General features: G+C 35.6%; 2 protein-coding genes across 6 annotated transcripts in view; one reads left to right on the top strand and one right to left on the bottom strand.

The window, feature by feature from the left end:
* LOC131168020 (uncharacterized) overlaps nucleotides 1-11,670 on the top strand; it is a 25,244-nt gene extending 13,574 nt beyond the window's left edge. Inside the window, exons 12-14 of one of the 4 annotated variants that reach the window (XM_058127167.1) lie at nucleotides 877-963; nucleotides 1,048-1,156; nucleotides 11,339-11,670. In XM_058127167.1, the coding sequence (XP_057983150.1) occupies nucleotides 877-963; nucleotides 1,048-1,134 (174 nt within the window). In that variant the 3' untranslated portion in view covers nucleotides 1,135-1,156; nucleotides 11,339-11,670. Of the gene's footprint in view, nucleotides 1-876; nucleotides 964-1,047; nucleotides 1,705-11,338 lie in introns of those variants that run through there. The other 3 variants (XM_058127166.1, XM_058127165.1, XM_058127164.1) reach the window with 3 other exon arrangements.
* On the bottom strand, nucleotides 9,691-16,647 carry LOC131168021 (uncharacterized). 2 transcript variants are annotated; one of them, XM_058127169.1, is made up of 4 exons: nucleotides 15,970-16,647; nucleotides 10,584-11,183; nucleotides 10,200-10,488; nucleotides 9,691-10,058 (listed from the first exon to the last, which is right to left on the bottom strand). In XM_058127169.1, the coding sequence occupies exons 1-4, from the start codon at nucleotides 16,570-16,572 to the stop codon at nucleotides 10,015-10,017; spliced, it is 1,536 nt and encodes a 511-aa protein (XP_057983152.1). In that variant the 5' UTR covers nucleotides 16,573-16,647; the 3' UTR covers nucleotides 9,691-10,014. The 2 variants fall into 2 exon arrangements, with proteins under 2 accessions (XP_057983152.1, XP_057983151.1); XM_058127168.1 differs by having other exon boundaries at nucleotides 9,691-10,488.

The raw sequence follows: 16,647 nt of genomic DNA, 5'->3' as shown, positions 1-16,647 counted from the left end.
GACAGAAGTTCAAATAAAGTTAATATAATTTTGCTTATAATAAATTATCAAATGTCTTTTGATTAAAATGAAAAAAAAATTAAAGCACATGCAAAGCATGTGCACATGACTAATCCATTATGATAGAGAAATCACTAAGAAACAATGCAATTTTTGGATAATGAGTTCATAGTGTTCATATGTAATTTTATTTTTGTATTAGTTGGTGATTTGGCTCAAATGTGAATGGATGTAGCTTAGATTTTGACACATAATATCTTACTTTTGATAATGACAATTTCCATTTACAAACAAAACCTTCTTGGCTATGCTTTGAAATTATAAAAAATTAATCCAGTGGCAGCTTTGTTATCATCTTCTACAGTTGCAACAGCAATATAACATGGAATATAGCACAGAAAATGATCTGCACTCTATGCCGTATGCTATATAGCAATATAAGTCAAAGTTTCCATGTAAAATATTTTCTAGTATGGAACATATTCTTGGACAAAATTAACCTGTCTTATAAATAGGCCATGCATGAAAAAAAGTTCAATATGAGATAATTTCAATTAATCCTAACCTTTCAACAAAAAATTATGCGCAATGCATGTGCATTTTTACTAGTTTAATTAGGATATATATGTATATATATTTTATTATTATTATTTGTTTTTTTGGCTTTCATATCATGACACATTGGTGATATAATCCAACTTCAAACTTGTCTTGTTGTTTGCTTCCCCTGCAGCTGGTTGAACACCATGTTAGTGGAGTGAAATTAAATTTTTATTTCATACAAAACCCTTTCTGTAAAATTTTCAAAAAGAATCACTCAGTGGTTTGACGTCAAATGATTACCTTTTTACTATTATGTCCTTGGGAATTTTCCAGGTTTGCTACTATGGGCAGCATTATCACTGCTTTGCTTACAGTCATGAGCATGAAAGATGGTTTATGTATGACGACAAAACTGTGAAGGTGCATATCATTTGGTTATACAACTTTATTCTGGTATTCTTCTCCATTATCCCATCTGTCTAAACCCAAATTTCAATCGTATAGGTTGTTGGTTGTTGGGACGATGTTCTCAAGATGTGCGAAAGAGGGCATCTACAGCCTCATGTTCTCTTCTTTGAAGCTGTACAGTAAATTTTCCATGAACAGCATCCCTGTGAGTAACACTGGTTCTCTCTCTATCTCTATCTCTCTCTCTTTTGTTGCCAAAGCCAATTTTTGACTGTGGAAGCAGTAATTTTGTACAAGGAGATCGTGGGGCCACGTTGTAATGGAAGAGGGTTTGGTTCCATAATGAAAGGAATGGATCAAAGAATATGAATGAAGTCATAGGCACTAGGGGTGGGGGATCACACCTTGCAGCTTATTTTGTTTGTGTTTTTTTTTGGTACTTCCCTTTTGAGGCTTTTTGCAATAAGGTTACTTTCATTGGAGGGCGAAATCATAAAGGAGTGGTGAAGCACAGTTGCATGCTTCAATGGAGTGTGACATGAATAATACCGTGGCTCTGGGAGCAAGAAACAGAAGCACAATCCCGCTCAAGGACTGACTAATACCCTGGTTAATACAGGTTTGTTATGCGACTGTGCGAGTGCAGTACATGTAAACATGTGGCTCAATTGGTTTCAATACAAAGATAGGTGAAATGATGATGACAGTTGAGGAAAAAAAAAATAAAAAATCAAAAGAGACGGTTTCAGGTAATGTTGGTTTCTTGTTTTGTTTGAGGTCTGGAGTATTTTTTCATATGACCTGCACAGTAAGGGTCCGTTTGGATCAAAGATTTTTATGCGAAAAGGAAAGGAAAGAAAAAGGAAGAGATAACTCATTTTCACTTATATTTTCCTCGTCTATTAAGTACTATAAAAAATGAAAGTTTATTTTAATATGATAAAATTTTTTTAAAAAATAAAATATTAGTGATGTGTAAAATTAAATTTTTGTTTATAGATTTGATATATTTGTTGTTTTTTTTTTTTCTTGATAGCTAAATATGAAAATAAGTTTTTTTTTTCCTTTAATATTTTCTGAATTTCAAATGAAACCTAAATTTAATGGAAAAAGAATTAGGAGGAATAGTTGAGAATTAATTTCAACGTATTCTTTAATGTCATATTTTATGTATTATAGAAAAAAATATATATATGCTTTGGATTCCCTTTACAATTTTTTTCTTTTGACACAAGTGAAGTTTACTTTCTTGACAAAATCATATAGGAACTTAACTCATCCAGTACTCCCACAAATTAAATGAGTTGGACAAAATATTTTTAACAATCAATGCATGATGCATATTTATAAGGTTCGACAATTGACTTACATTTTTAAAGTTAAATCAGGTCATCAATTTCACTATTTTGAAATAATTACAAGCAGAATGTCTTAATCTCTATAATCTCACTATCTTCGTATTCAACAAAGAATAATACAATTTATATGAGATTTTGGGTAACCGTCACAAAATACATAATTACATAAGTATTCCTCAACAAAAATTATTTTGCTTTGCGGGACCATCGCTGAGAGGGAGAGCACCCTCCTCTAACCCCCCCCCCCCACGTCGCCTCAGACAAATTTTGCATTTGGAATATTGTCCATATAATATATTATATGTATTAGACATCAGCTTGTACATATAACAAATAAAACGCTTAGGCCCCTTATGTCACGAGCTGAATATTTCACATCTTGTGAGTGGACTGTGTGACGCTACCTAAAGCCTTCTTGTTTAACTAGCCAATCTAACATTTACCATAATTCATCAATGGAATACTTTCATTATCATTCAAGCAAATATAAGCAGAAACAATAAGCAACATATGAAAGTAATGACATTTAAGCAGTAAACATTGAAAAAACATAATTAATTATTAACACCTTTGCTAATAATGTATGTCTAGTGAGGGATGCAAGTAGACTAAACACGTTAACAATAGTTAATGAGTTTTATAAGTTGATGAACACTCACCTTCTCCTAAAGATCTTTCTATGTTATTCTTACTTCGGCACTAGGAAACATCAATATGATCGAGGAGTCATACTCCCCTTTTTAGTTTAGGGAAAAATTAGCTATGAAAAATAATCCTACACTAGTATTTACATGATGGAAATTCATCCCAAATGCATGAGACAAGCAGTCATAGGTAAGTATAATGCACTGAACAAGCTCGGCTCATGACGCTCCTTCACTTATGCCATCAACGTCCTTGTAGACTTTGACGCTAGGTACACTTCAACTTTGTCCATGAACGATTGCATATCTTCCGTAGAAATTTAGCTGATTTCTTTGTCATCAAGGCCTTTCCACTTCGCTAGGAACTTCTGCTGCTTTGTCCTTGAGGATATGAACACTTTGTCTACAAGGATGTCTTTAACTTCTCATTTGTCGGGTCGCACAGTTTTCAATTCTACTTTGGTTAACTGACTTCTGCTTGTATCTTTAATGACGAAATTGAATGGCTTGAGGCAATTGACGTGAAATATTTGATGCAGTTCATCCAAGCCGGAGAGTCAATTCTATAAGAGGCTTTCCTAACTTTGGCCAAGATGGGGATTGATCCTTCATATTTACGAAATAGTCTCCTAACTCGTCCTTGTAGTGACCTGATTTATTCAAAATTGAGCTTAAAAAGCACAAAGTCACCTACGTTGAAGTGTTGCAGTATTCTCCCCTGATCTGCTCACTTTTTCACTTGCTTATAAGCTTTCTTTAGGTAGGCTCGGGCAATCTCTGCATTTTGTTTTCATTCTTTGGTGAAGATGTACGCTTTGGGACTCTTTCCTCTTTACGACTCATCCACTATGTGAGGTGATAGTGGCTACTAGCATGTAACAAGCTAAAAAAAAAAAAAAACTTTTGTTGATTTTGAGCTCTTTTGGACATTGAAATAAAATTGAGTCACATCAAGTAGTTGCACCAAATTCTTCTGGTTGGCGTTGACGAAATGGTGCAAGTACTCTTCTAGTAGCTTGTTGAATCTCTTCATATGTCCATCTATCTATGGATGATAGCTCGAAGAGATGTCAAGTTGTGAACCAAGGATTCTGAAAAGTTCTATCCAAAAGTTGCCAGTGAATCTTGAGTCTCGGTTACTAACAATATCTTGTGTCGTCTCCTCTACCGAATAGTACTTTCGTGTGGGTATAAAAGTATCGTACTTTGAAAATTTATCTATAACCACAAGTATAGACCTTGCATCTTCCCTTCTAAGCAGGTTGGTGATGAAGTCTAGTGAGACACTTTCCCACGGTCTGGATGGTATTAGTAGGGGCTTAAGCAGCCCTGCAATCTTCTTCCGCTCCACCTTATCTTGTTGGCAGGTGAGACAACTCCAAGTATAATCAACCATGTGCGGCCAATAATACCTCTGCTTTAGCAATGCTAAAGTGCATTGCTATTATGGATGTTCGGTCAACATGGTATCATAACATTATCAATAGTGTCTTAGATCTCCAGCTTGTGGTACAAAGAGTCGGCTACCATGGGTCATCAACAGTCAAGAATTGATGTGCTTTCCCTTCTTCTATCAACTTTGTGATACCCCGTGGAAGAAAGACTTGAAAATGATTTGATGTTACTACCCATATCAACAAGGTGTACATTTCTTTTCGGGAGCCTTTCCATAATTACTCCACGGTTAAGCGTGCTTAGCTTGTAGTAATCTGGGGATGTGTGACTTTTTGGGAAGTTTTCTTAGGAAGTGTGTGAGTGAAAACAAAACACACTGAAAAGGACACGTGTTGGTTTGTGGGGTCAATCATTAGTCCGATAAGGCCCGCCGCCATGTTGTTTGGTCCAGGTGGAGGAGGAAAGATGTAGTGCTCCCTAATAGACCCAATTTGGGGCATTACAAATGGTATCAGAGCAATTATCCAACTGGAAGTGTGAAGAGATTCACATCGCTTGGGTTTGGAAATGTGGGTTCGCAATGAGGACGATGCGTTCTGTAAGTGGAGGAGAATGTGATACCCCGTGGAAGAAAGCCTTGAAAAGGATTTGATGTTACTATTCATATCAACAAGTTTCACCTTTCTTTTCAGGAGCCTTCCCATAAAGACTCCATGGTTAGCGTGCTTGGCTTGGAGTAATCTTGGGATGTGTGATCTTCTGAGAAGTTTTCTCAGTAAGTGTGTGAGTGAAAACAAAACACACTGAAAATGACACATGTTGGTCTGTGGGGCTAGTCGTTAGTCCGATAAGGTCGCTCCTATGTTGTCTGGTCCAGGTGGGGGAGGAGAGATGCAGTTCTCCCTAGTAGACCCAGGTTGGGGTGTTACAAACTTCATGAGGTTATACGCAATTGGATCTTTGGCTACATTCTCCTTGATGCACTCCCACATCATCGTGGTAACAATACTCATTATCAATTGTGCTGCCATCTGTAAGGCCGCTAACTCGGTCTTCCTACTTAGTGCATCAGCAACTTGGTTTAGGCGGCGCCTTGTGCTCAAATGAGAACTCAAATTATGCTAAGAATTCTTATCACTAGCCCTACTTGGGTGTCAACTTTGGCTGTGTGAAGAAGTGGCTAACAGTTAAGTTATTCGTTTTCACCACAAACCTTGACCCAAGTAATTTTGCCACACGCGGAGACAATGTATCATTGCTAGCATCTCCTTCTCCTGAGTTGTGTACTTTCCTTCCGATTCACAAAGCTTACAACTTTCGTACACAACAGGATGCCCATCCTATAATAAGACTTCTCCAAGGGCGCAGTCAAATGCATTTGTTTGTACCTTAAAGGGTTTCATAATGTTCGGAAGAACAAGTACCAGATCTCTTATCATGACATCCTTCAAGTCAACAAAGGATCCCTGACACTTCTCTGTCCAGTTCCACTTCTGACCCTTCTTCAGTAGTTCTGTTAAAGGAGTAGTTCTCCTTGAATACCCCTATATGAACTTCCTGTAATAGTTGGTAAGATCAAGAAATAAACGTAGCTCCTTCAGCCCGCAGAACACCTTCTGTACATGATTTTTATGTTCCTCCTAAGTTGAATTGTAGACAATAATATCATCCAGGTACACCACGAAAAACTTTTCAAGGTACTCACGAATTACCTGGTACTCAAAGTACAGAATGTCGTAGGCGCATTCATCAACCCGAATGACATCACCAAGAATTCATATGCCCCATACCGTGTCACACAAGTTGTCTTCGGGTCATCCCTATAAGCAATTCTCATCCTGATAGGAGCCCGACCTCAAATCGATTTTAGTGAAGTACTTGGCATGACTCACCTGATCAAACATATCGACAATCAATGGAATAGGATACATGTTGCACATTGTCACCTTGTTGAGTGCGCGGTAGCCTACACACATCCTTATGCTCCTATCGTGTTTCCTCTGAAACAACACCAGTGCTTCGAACAATGCTTTGGAAGGGCAAATATATCTCACTTCCAACAAATCAAGTTGTTTTCTCAACTTTGCTAGCTATGGAGGTGCCATCTGATATGACCCCTTAGTAGGTGGTTTTACTCCTGGAAAAAACTCAATCTTATGCTCCACACCCTGTCGTAGAGACAAGTTGTGAGGAAGCTTATCTGACATCACCTCCTTGTACTCATCCAATACGGCTTGGATAGTCGTAAGCACTAGATCTTAGCCTACTTCTTATTCTACCACCACTGTGGCTAGATATGTCTGCTCATCCTTTGTCAATCCCCTTTTAAGTTACATGGCTGAAAGGAACTTCTTATCGTCTCCTTTCTTTGTAATGACTTGCACCATGTAGGGTGGTCTCCCATAAGACATAGGGAACCAGCAAAAGGCATTGACACTGGCTTAGTATCCCTCAGGGATTCCATTCCTAGAATTACTTGGAAGTTATCCAATGCCATCGTAGTGAAATTTGCATGACCTACCCATTGCCCAAGCTTTATAGTCACTTGCTTGGCTACTCCTAAAGTAGGTTGGGCTGCATAATTCATTGCTTCCATGCATCCTAAATCCTTCTCCAAGGATAAGTTGACTCTCTTTGCTTCTGTATGTGAAACAAAATTATGAGTATCCACGATATTCACCATAGCATGGGTACCCTTCCCATTTATCCTCAAGTCCAAAAACATCAATCCTTTCGCTTGTGTAACTTTCGATGCTTTCACTTGCTTTTTTAATGCGTTCACCAGCCGCATTGCACCCATCATTGAGGTATTTTCCTCTTCCTTATAACTTTCCAATGCCTGCTCCACAACAGAAGCTTGCAAGGCATTAAGTGATGACTTATGAGGACACTCAACAACTTTGTGAGGGCCTTGACATCAGTAGCATGAAATTTTACCCTTTTTATTGGGTGTGTTGAATTCTAGAAATGATGAAGCTTCTTTTGAAGTTGATTCCTTACTTTTGACTCCCTAACTTTTGGGTTTGTCTTTCTTGAATGAATTTCCACTATTTCCCCCTTACACCACTCTCTTTGGATGAGGCGGTATTATCACTAGAGTAGTTAGTCAAGCGTTTCGTGGCAGCTTGTGCAGTATACAAGTATTAAACTCTTCGCTTATGAAGTTTTGTCCTAGCCAATAGTTTCAACCAATCAAGAAAATAGAACAACTTGTCATTTTCTAACATGTCCTTGTTATCCAACATCAAAGAAGAAAATTATTTCGCGTATTCCACGATTGATCCAGTATACTTAAGGGCTCTCAGCTTCCTCCTAGTTTTGTACTCAACATTCTCAGGAAATAATTGAGCCTTGAGCTCTCTCTTCAAGTCCCCCTAAAAATCAACTAGACAACATCCATCCTCAATTTCACTGTACTTAGTATACCACCACAATTTGGCGTCACCAACCAAGTACATAGTCGTATATCCACTTTCACTTATTCTGAGTACGTCCTCAAAACACGGAAGTACTGCTCCATATCAAACAAGAAATTCTCTAGCTCCTTGCATCATGCGCACCCCCATACGTCCTAGATTCCATTACCTTGGTCTTGTAAAACCTTGGAGTATTAGAGTTTCCCATAGCAAGAACCATAACATTCATCTTTGCAGTCAGATCAACTATCTGAACTTACAAGATCTCCACAGTGTGGTGAAAGTCCTTTGACATTTCGACCATTGAACTTTGTTGATGCTTTTGTGGTCCTTCCAATTCATCAACACATTCCATTGGTTGGGCCATCTCTACTGTCACATTGTTGGTTGTCATCTCAGCCTTTGCTTCCAGAATATTAATTTTCTTGGCATTGGTCGACATGGTCATTTATCAAAGCTTTACCAATCCTACAACAAAGGCAATTGACTTCACGTAGTAACTAACCGAGCTCTGATACTAAGTGTCACGGGCCAAATATTTAACACCTTTGTGAGTGGACCGTTCGGTGCTAGCTAAAGCCCTCTTGTTTAACTAGTTAGCCTAACGTTTACTACAATTCACCAATGGAACACTTACATTGTTATTCAAGTAAATATAAGTAGAAGTAATAAGCAACTTATGAAAGTAATTACACTTAAGCAGTAAACATTGAGACAGCGTAATTCATTATCAACACATCCGTTAACAATGTGTGTTTAGCGAGGGAGGAAAATAGGCTAAACACGTTAACAATAGCTAGTAAGTTTTACAAATTGATGAACACCCACCTTCCCCTAAAGAGCTTTCTATGTTATTCTCACACTGGCACTAGGAAACATCAATATGATCGAAAAGTCATGCTCTCCTTTTTAGCCTAGGGAAAAATTATTTTTGAAAAATAATTCTACACTAGTATTTACATGATGGAAACTCATCTCAAACGCACGAGACAAGCGATCATAGGGAAGCATAATGCCCTGAAGAAGCTCGGCTCGTGACGCATGCAAGGCCCAACTTTCAAATGTCCTTTTATTTTATTTTATGTTTTCATCTAATAATTTGGGGGTTTCACCACAAGGATGGACCAACAAACGCCTTTGAATTTGAATTTCAATTTGAATTTGAGTTGACTTGATTTTGTTCCCTTCTTGGACTTTGTTTTTTTAAAATAAAATTGACATTTAAACAATATCAATTGGAAATACAAAATTTTGATAGGTTAAGATGGTCATCTCACAAGATGACCTATGTCTCCGAATTGACCAACGACACAAAATCTACTCAAAGATGCTTTGATTATGATCCTACAATATCCAAGTTAGTTTAAGGTAGAGAATGTAGGAGTTTGTTGAGTCTTTTATCCACACCTAGCTGAAGGTACCTGGAAAATTTTCTTCTACTTAGCCTATGCTTGCTTGATTTCTAATTTGAAGAGGGCGTTGACAGGTGAAGTCATTCGTCGTTTGGCCAATGTGACGCAATTCGTTTTTGGATTTCTTAGCTACGACTGTCTGAGGAAAAAGTAATGGAATGGTATTGCTTTTCGTTTTTTTTAAGTACCATCTCGTTGAAAGAATGGCGGCGAAATTTCTGGTGTTATTGGCTTGTCATATATGGTTTCTGCGTGTAATTGGCAAAATCAGCTGATAAGTTCAGCAAACAAACTCAGCATGCCCTTTAGCATCACATATATTAATCATGAGCAACTCTGCCTAGCATCCATCAAATAAAGGCCACTGTACTCTCTGGACAGTCCTTTTTAATAGGGCATGCTATTTAGCGAGTCACATGAAGGTGTTAAGCATCTGAGCGTAGTATTCAGCAGGACACTGGATTTCTTTTAGTTCTATGATTTTCACAGTAATAAAATTCATGATTCGAATATAGAAGGCAAAACAGATGATTTATTTTAACCATGAAAGAATTCAGTAGACCTTCATCCTCCATGACCACACTTGCAATTATATTCACATGACAAGCCACCCAGCATACAAGCTGCTCTCCCACTATCTGCAGTAGCATAACTATTTGCATGATATGGTACTCCTTTCGCATCCTAGCTCAAACAATGCAACAAAATCGTTCTAGCCTAACTCTGGTTTCGAATTTTCGATCAAGCAAGCATGCAATAGCAGTTTTGAAGCCAATTGATCAACACTGCTTCCGCAAATTTTCATTGCCCACATTTGGTTGCTGTACGTACTGCCTGGTTATGTTGGAGTGGGACTCTCTGGTGTCTCAAGGTATCTTGCAGCTGATAAAACATGCACATAAACTTCATTAGGCCAAGCAAAAGGGGGACAAGTGCTGAAGGCAAAAATTGAGTTTTGGCTTGTGTCTTTAAGCCTGTACCATTTTGCAGGCATTAGAAGAAGGGATAAACTGTAAAACCAACCTTGTGATGATGATGGAACCACAACAACATGCATGGTTGTGTTGTTGGGAGGCAGAGCCAGCCGAAGGGGAAAAAGCTTCCCATTCAGTGGATTTCGAGAACACACGATGACATCATCCAGCCCTGTCTCTTCCTCCAACTTCTGTTTCAATTCTTCTACTTCATTTCCCTTGTAACTCAAATTGGCCTCTTCAATCCCTTCATCTACGTCCCCATAATCATCAGCAACACTGTAATAAATATCCCGCCCTCGATCCTTCACTGGAGAACCGACAAATGAATCGCTAGACTGCACGCGATCAAACCAAAATTCCCACTTAATTAAATTCAACATTAGCATGCACGAAACAAAACTCATAGAGATGAAATGGAAATGGGTCAAACCTCCTGTTTGGTCAGTTTAGGGGACTTGAAGGACAATCTAGGGGACTTCAAAGATATCACGGCCGGCGAACTCGATTCCGTAAGCGAGGAATTGGTTCGACTGGTGGGTTGCGATACGGGTACGGGCTCTTTTGATCTGAGTTGCACTAAGTCTACGACTTCAACATCCCACAAAATCCAATCTTGTGTTACAGTCCTGTGGGGAATGTCATGAGTTATCGAATTACGCCACGGCGGGACGCCCCCGTTTGCGCGCAGGAAATTGCCGTAGCGGGTCTTGAGGCGAACCTGGAAGCCTTCTCTGATGGGCTCCCATTCAACAGAGGAATCTAGCCTTCTGGGAGTGGTTTGGAGAACCTTCTTTCCAGTCACACCTAGAAGAAATGGGATATCAGTGGCCGTGAGGTATTTCCCATAACAGGATCTGAGGCGGATGAAGCTGCCGCCTTCGACGAACTCAACGGTCCATTTAGACCTTCGGGACGAAGCGTTGCGGTCGTGGCAGAGGCCCTCCTGGTCTTCGTCGGCGAGGAGGTACTTGTCGTGGCGGCCTCTAAGCCTTATGCATCTTGCATTGTTGAAGAGCTCCATTGTTTCACTCTGAAATTAATTTCATCCACAGACAACCGGAACAAAAATGAATGGAATCCCAAAAAACCAAATTGAAAATAAAACAAGAATGACCACAAGATAAGAGCCTAATTCTGTTAATTTTTTGTGTTCGTTTTGATTCTCACCTCAATCAAAATTTGCAGGCCTTCCTCAGCTTCAATTAAATTGTGAAATTTACGGAGGAGGAGGGAAAAACCAGAATCAAAGATAATGTATTATCTCCGGGGGAAGAGGAATTGCATGGAAAGAAGATGCTGGTGTGGTGTCTTCATATAGGGAGGTTTGGATCTTGATGGGCGGTTACGAGATGAAGACAGATTAAATGATGGTTGGGCGTAAACTGAAATCCTCACACATTGTTTGTACAGTTTAACAAATAAAAGGTTTAAATGCTAAATATAGGATGGCTTATGCGCCGGCAAAACCTGTGTTCCCCTGTTTTTAAGTGCATGGAAACGGATTTCCAGGTTTGCTTCTTTTAAGGCTTTTACTTTGGAGTATGTCGAGACCTGGTCCGTTTGGACTATGGATTTCAAAAGAAAAAAGAAAATTAGGAAGAAATTTATTTTCGCTTATCTCTTTCTTCTCTATTAAATACAATCAAAAATAAAAATTTATTTTAAAATCAAAATTTTATTTATGAATTTGATATATATATTTTTAAATTTTTTCTTACTTTTCTCGATAGCCAAATATAGAAATATTAATTCCTTATATTTTCTTTTACTTTTTCAATATTTTTTGAGTTCCAAATGGAGCTTAAATTCAATTTAAAATATAAGTTTGTTTTTATATGATTAAAAAATTTAAAAAATTAAATATTAATGACATGTAAAATTAAATTTTTGTTCATAAATTTGGTATATTTTTTATTTTCTTTCTTATTTTTTTCGATTATCAAACATGAAAATATGGATTTCTTGATAGTCTCATTTTCTTTCCCCAATATTTTTTGAGTTTCAAATGGGGTCTTAAATTTTAGGGTTTGGGTCTGCATTCATTGTCAAAAATTACATAACAAAAATATAACTAGAAAATGAATGACATCGACTGTTCTGTTAATATTTCTAACATTAAAACATATTTTGAACAAATACCCATTTTTCTCCTCGAATCGAATAATAATTGAAAAATACTACTAGCAAGGACACACAATACACATGTTCCGCAAATTTTGAGTGATAATTGTATATTATCTATAAATACTATAGAACAAAATAAATTAATAAATAAATAGCATTTAAAAGAATAATAAATAAATAAATAAATAAATTTATATATCAATATATGAAATTAATATAAGACTATTAAATATTTAAAAAAAAAAAATATTATTTTGGGATAGTTATGGTTATTTTGGAAATACTTATGTATCGTTATTAGAATATTTTTGGAATAGTTATGGGTAGCTATAGTTACAGGGGCATTACGAGAATCTTAAAAATCCTATTAACAAAAGGGGGAATCCCCTCTCTAATAGCAGAGATAATTAAAACAGTACCAATGCAAAAAAGAATATCAATTAAAAATTTTTAAAAAATAGAAATATTATAACTATGTTACTTATTATAATACGAAACTCACTTTTTACTACTATAGGAATAATCTTGTTGTTCATAACAATTGAAAAATAGCAAAATATTTTTTAACAGACATTTAATATATTGTTAAAAAATTTTAGAAAATTTTAAATGTCTTTATTTAATTACATTATTAAATTAACTAGGTCATTTTATTTTTAAGTTTTAGCATAATTTTATATATAAAATGAAGGGTCTAAATCCAAAAAAAAATAACTCTAGATATAAAAATATCTTGATGATAGGCTGTCATAATAATTAAAAAAGCATAAAATTATTTATTTATTTTTTTAAAAATACTCATCGATATTAATAATAAAAATAGAAAATTAGCAATTTATACAAATAATTATCATAATTTATTTGTTTCATTATATTAAAATAAAAATAGAAAATAGAAAGTAGAAATTATATCAAATTGGTACTTTGCATCCCTTACAAGCCAAGTCATAAAATAACTTCAAGTGAAATTATATGGTGAGTACATGAACACCTAGTGATAGGGAGAGGATGGTGAAATTATATGGTGAGTAAATGAACACTTAGTGGTAGGGAGAGGACCCATCTATTCCATATTCCATAGTTGTAGACCGGGTGTACAAATTAGGGGTGAGTAGAATTCGCATTTAACCCGAATTAACCGATCGAGTTCGGTTGATCCGGTTCGGTTAATATATAGGTTCGGTTCGGTTTGATTCTAGATTCGGATAATTTCGGGTATTTAATTTTTGGTTTGGGTATGAGGAATCTGTAATTCGGTTAACCAAATTATTCGAATTGCTAATTAATTAATAATTAAATATAAATTAATAATATTGATATATGATATATGTTAAACCTTTAATGTTTAATCTTAAAATGTTCCTTTTATCAAAAAACCCTTTTATTAATTAAACTGGAATTGATAAACTAGAAACAAAATTTGCAATCATATTTTATTTTTATAATTAATTTTAAATTTATTCGGTCAAATTTGGTTAACCGAATTACTCAAAAAGTTGGTTCGGTTGGGTACGGTTCGGTTCAGTTACAACTAATTCAGTTGATTCGGTTAGGAATTAGTATTATCTGAAAAATTTGGTTAATTCAATTAATTAATTGAATTTAGCCGAACCGACCGTTTGCACACCCTTAGTACAAATAACTAAAGAAGTTCCACTTACATAATTTCTCTATTGTGACTTATATAGCAGATATACCTTATTCATATTAATTAAGCATGTAATCAGTACTAGTTTATTCAAATCTATTATAAGAAACTAAACGTTGGTAAGTGAATTGTAATTAATGACTAGAAAAGTGACCATATTTTGTGTTTGATCAATTTAAATTAAAAAAAAATACATGCACTCTAACCTATAAGATAAAAAAAAAAAATCTTGATTTAAACTTGCTTGCGCAAGCCAAGCTTGACCAAATTCAACTTAAAACTATGGAAAATTTGATTAATCAAATAAGAAAAAGTCTTCGCCCATCGAACTAATTTGCTCAACCCAAAACTTGTTGATCAAGTGAATATAAAGTGCCACATGGTAGCTTGTGAAGGGAGTAAAAATCCAGCTGCAATTATTAGACCCAAAATGGCCAGAGAAGAGGGTAGCAAAATGGGTTAGGTTTTGACAGATTGTAAACAGGTAGATATTAAATGGGTTTAAATTCGAATTGACCCGTTTATTAATGGATAACTAATGTATAAACCTAAAACCGTTTGTTTAATAAATGAGTCATAAATGAGTACCCATTAAGAATTTTTTAAAAAATATAATTTATTTATTTTTTAAAAATATTTTATATAAAGTGACATAATTTTTTTTTTTTAAAACATCACTCTTTTATTTTATTTATTAATATCTTAACAAAAAAATATAAAACGTAGAAAATAATATGTCTCTTTAATTAATATATATTTTTAATATACTATATATATATATATATATATATATAGACACACACACACACATATATTATCAAATTAAACTGGTCACTAGACGGGCACCTAACCCAAATTAACTAATCCATTTATTAAACGAGTCGGGTTCAAGTTGACCTGTTTATAAATGGGTGACCTGTTTAATAAATGGGACAATTTATGCTAATGCCTAACCCGATTTAAATGGATGGATCACGGGTATCTACCGAGTTCCGACCTGTTTTGCCACCCTTAGCCTAGAGCAAAACGTAAGGACGCCCAAAATAAGCAAAACGCAAACGGCACCAAGACAATCAAAAGTAAAATATTAATGAGTTTTAAGTCATTTCAAAAATTATTATTTGAATATAAAAATATTATTTGTGAGAGTATTTATATTTTTGAAAATAAAAGAATTTTTATGTGTGGACATTTTATTCCTGTTTTTCTCTATGGTAGATTTTATACAAATCTTATTCTTATGGAAATCTTACTTTTTGAATCAAATTACCCTTTTTAGACAATAATACCTTTGTAATATAATATAATGACATATTATTATTATATTTAAAATAATAAATTATTAATAAAGATAAAAGTAAAAAAATCAAATAGTATAAAAATAATTATTATTAATTAAAAAATATATAAATTTTAATAAATATATAAATTATTTTTAAAATGCCTATTAAAGTTGTAAATATTTATATTAATTAACATTTTAATCGACATTTAATTTAACATGAGAATTTTGACAATTATTTTAAAAAATGATCATTATACAAAAAATAATTATATTTTTTTTAATCCAAAAATTCTACTAAATGTATTTTCCTGAATTTATATCTTAAAATTTTCAATAATTATAAACTTTGAAAATATTTTACAATTACAAATTAATTAACCAAAATAATTGAAAGCAATATATTGTCAAAGTATAATCTATTAAATAAAAGTATATTATTATTGTTTTATAAAAAAGTAATTTAATAGTTAATACTTTGACACTATATTACTTTTGGTTAATTAATGATTAATTGTTAAATATTTTCAAAATTTATAATTATTAAAAATTTTAAGGTATAAATTTATCAAAATATATATTTTTTAGTAGGATTTTTGGATTGAAAAGTATTTATTCTTTATATATTAATTACAGGTGTAATGATCATTTTTTAAAATACCTGTTAAAATTTTCATATTAAAGAATTTTAAACCATCAATCAATCTTATGAGACATGCATTCGACCCTAATGTTTTAAATTATGGGAGATAATAGATTTACCTGTCTGCCCGAAGCATGTCGAGAGCTACTAATGGAGGAGAGTGTCGGCGACGACGCAGTGTCCAAAGCCTCCAAATCCTCAGAAAACACAGAAGAAAAGCTCCAAGCCGGCGACATATGATTCGACGCCGACAACTCCAAATCAAACTCCTTAATGTCCACCACCTCCACCTCCCACAGCACCCAATCCTGCGTCGCACTCCTGTGGGGCACGTCGTGCGTCACCGAATTCCTCCACGGCGGCGTCCCCCCGTTCGCCCGCAAAAACTTCCCTCTCCGCGCCCTCATCTTCACCTGGAACCCTTCTTTTATGGGCTCCCACTCCATCGCTCTCGCCGTCGCCACCGTCACCTGCGTCTGGACCACCTTCTTTCCCGTCATGCCCAGGAGGAAGGGCTCGTCCGCGGCGGTGAGGTACTGCCCGTGGCAGCTCTTGAGGCGCACCACGTGGCTCCTCCCCTCCACGAACTCCACCGCCCACCGAGCCCTGCTGGAGGACCCGTCGCGGCTCTGCCGCACCGCTTCTTCATCGTCACCGGCGACCAGGTACTTGCCGAGGTGGCTTTTCAGCCTGACGGCTTTAGCTTTGTTGAAGAACTCCATGGCGTTATGGGCTGAGAAACAGTGAAATGCGCTAAGTGTTCGATGAAATGTCAGTTGGGATGGAATGGAAATCAG

This window comes from Malania oleifera, chromosome 11 (assembly GCF_029873635.1).
Source record: "Malania oleifera isolate guangnan ecotype guangnan chromosome 11, ASM2987363v1, whole genome shotgun sequence".
Lineage (NCBI taxonomy): Eukaryota > Viridiplantae > Streptophyta > Magnoliopsida > Santalales > Ximeniaceae > Malania > Malania oleifera.
The sequence above is the reverse complement of the archived record's forward strand: the minus strand, read 5'-3'. Positions and strand labels throughout refer to the sequence as shown.

What these genes read in the sequence shown, in the direction of transcription:
- LOC131168021 (XM_058127168.1), bottom strand. Translation starts at nt 16,572, where the DNA reads ATGGAGTTCTTCAACAAAGCTAAAGCCGTCAGGCTGAAAAGCCACCTC. An exon ending in GACATGCTTCGGGCAGACAG is followed by an intron (nt 11,184 to 15,969) that starts GTAAATCTATTA and finishes AATTAATTTCAG; the next exon opens with AGTGAAACAATGGAGCTCTT. An exon ending in CTAAACTGACCAAACAGGAG is followed by an intron (nt 10,489 to 10,583) that starts GTTTGACCCATT and finishes GATCGCGTGCAG; the next exon opens with TCTAGCGATTCATTTGTCGG.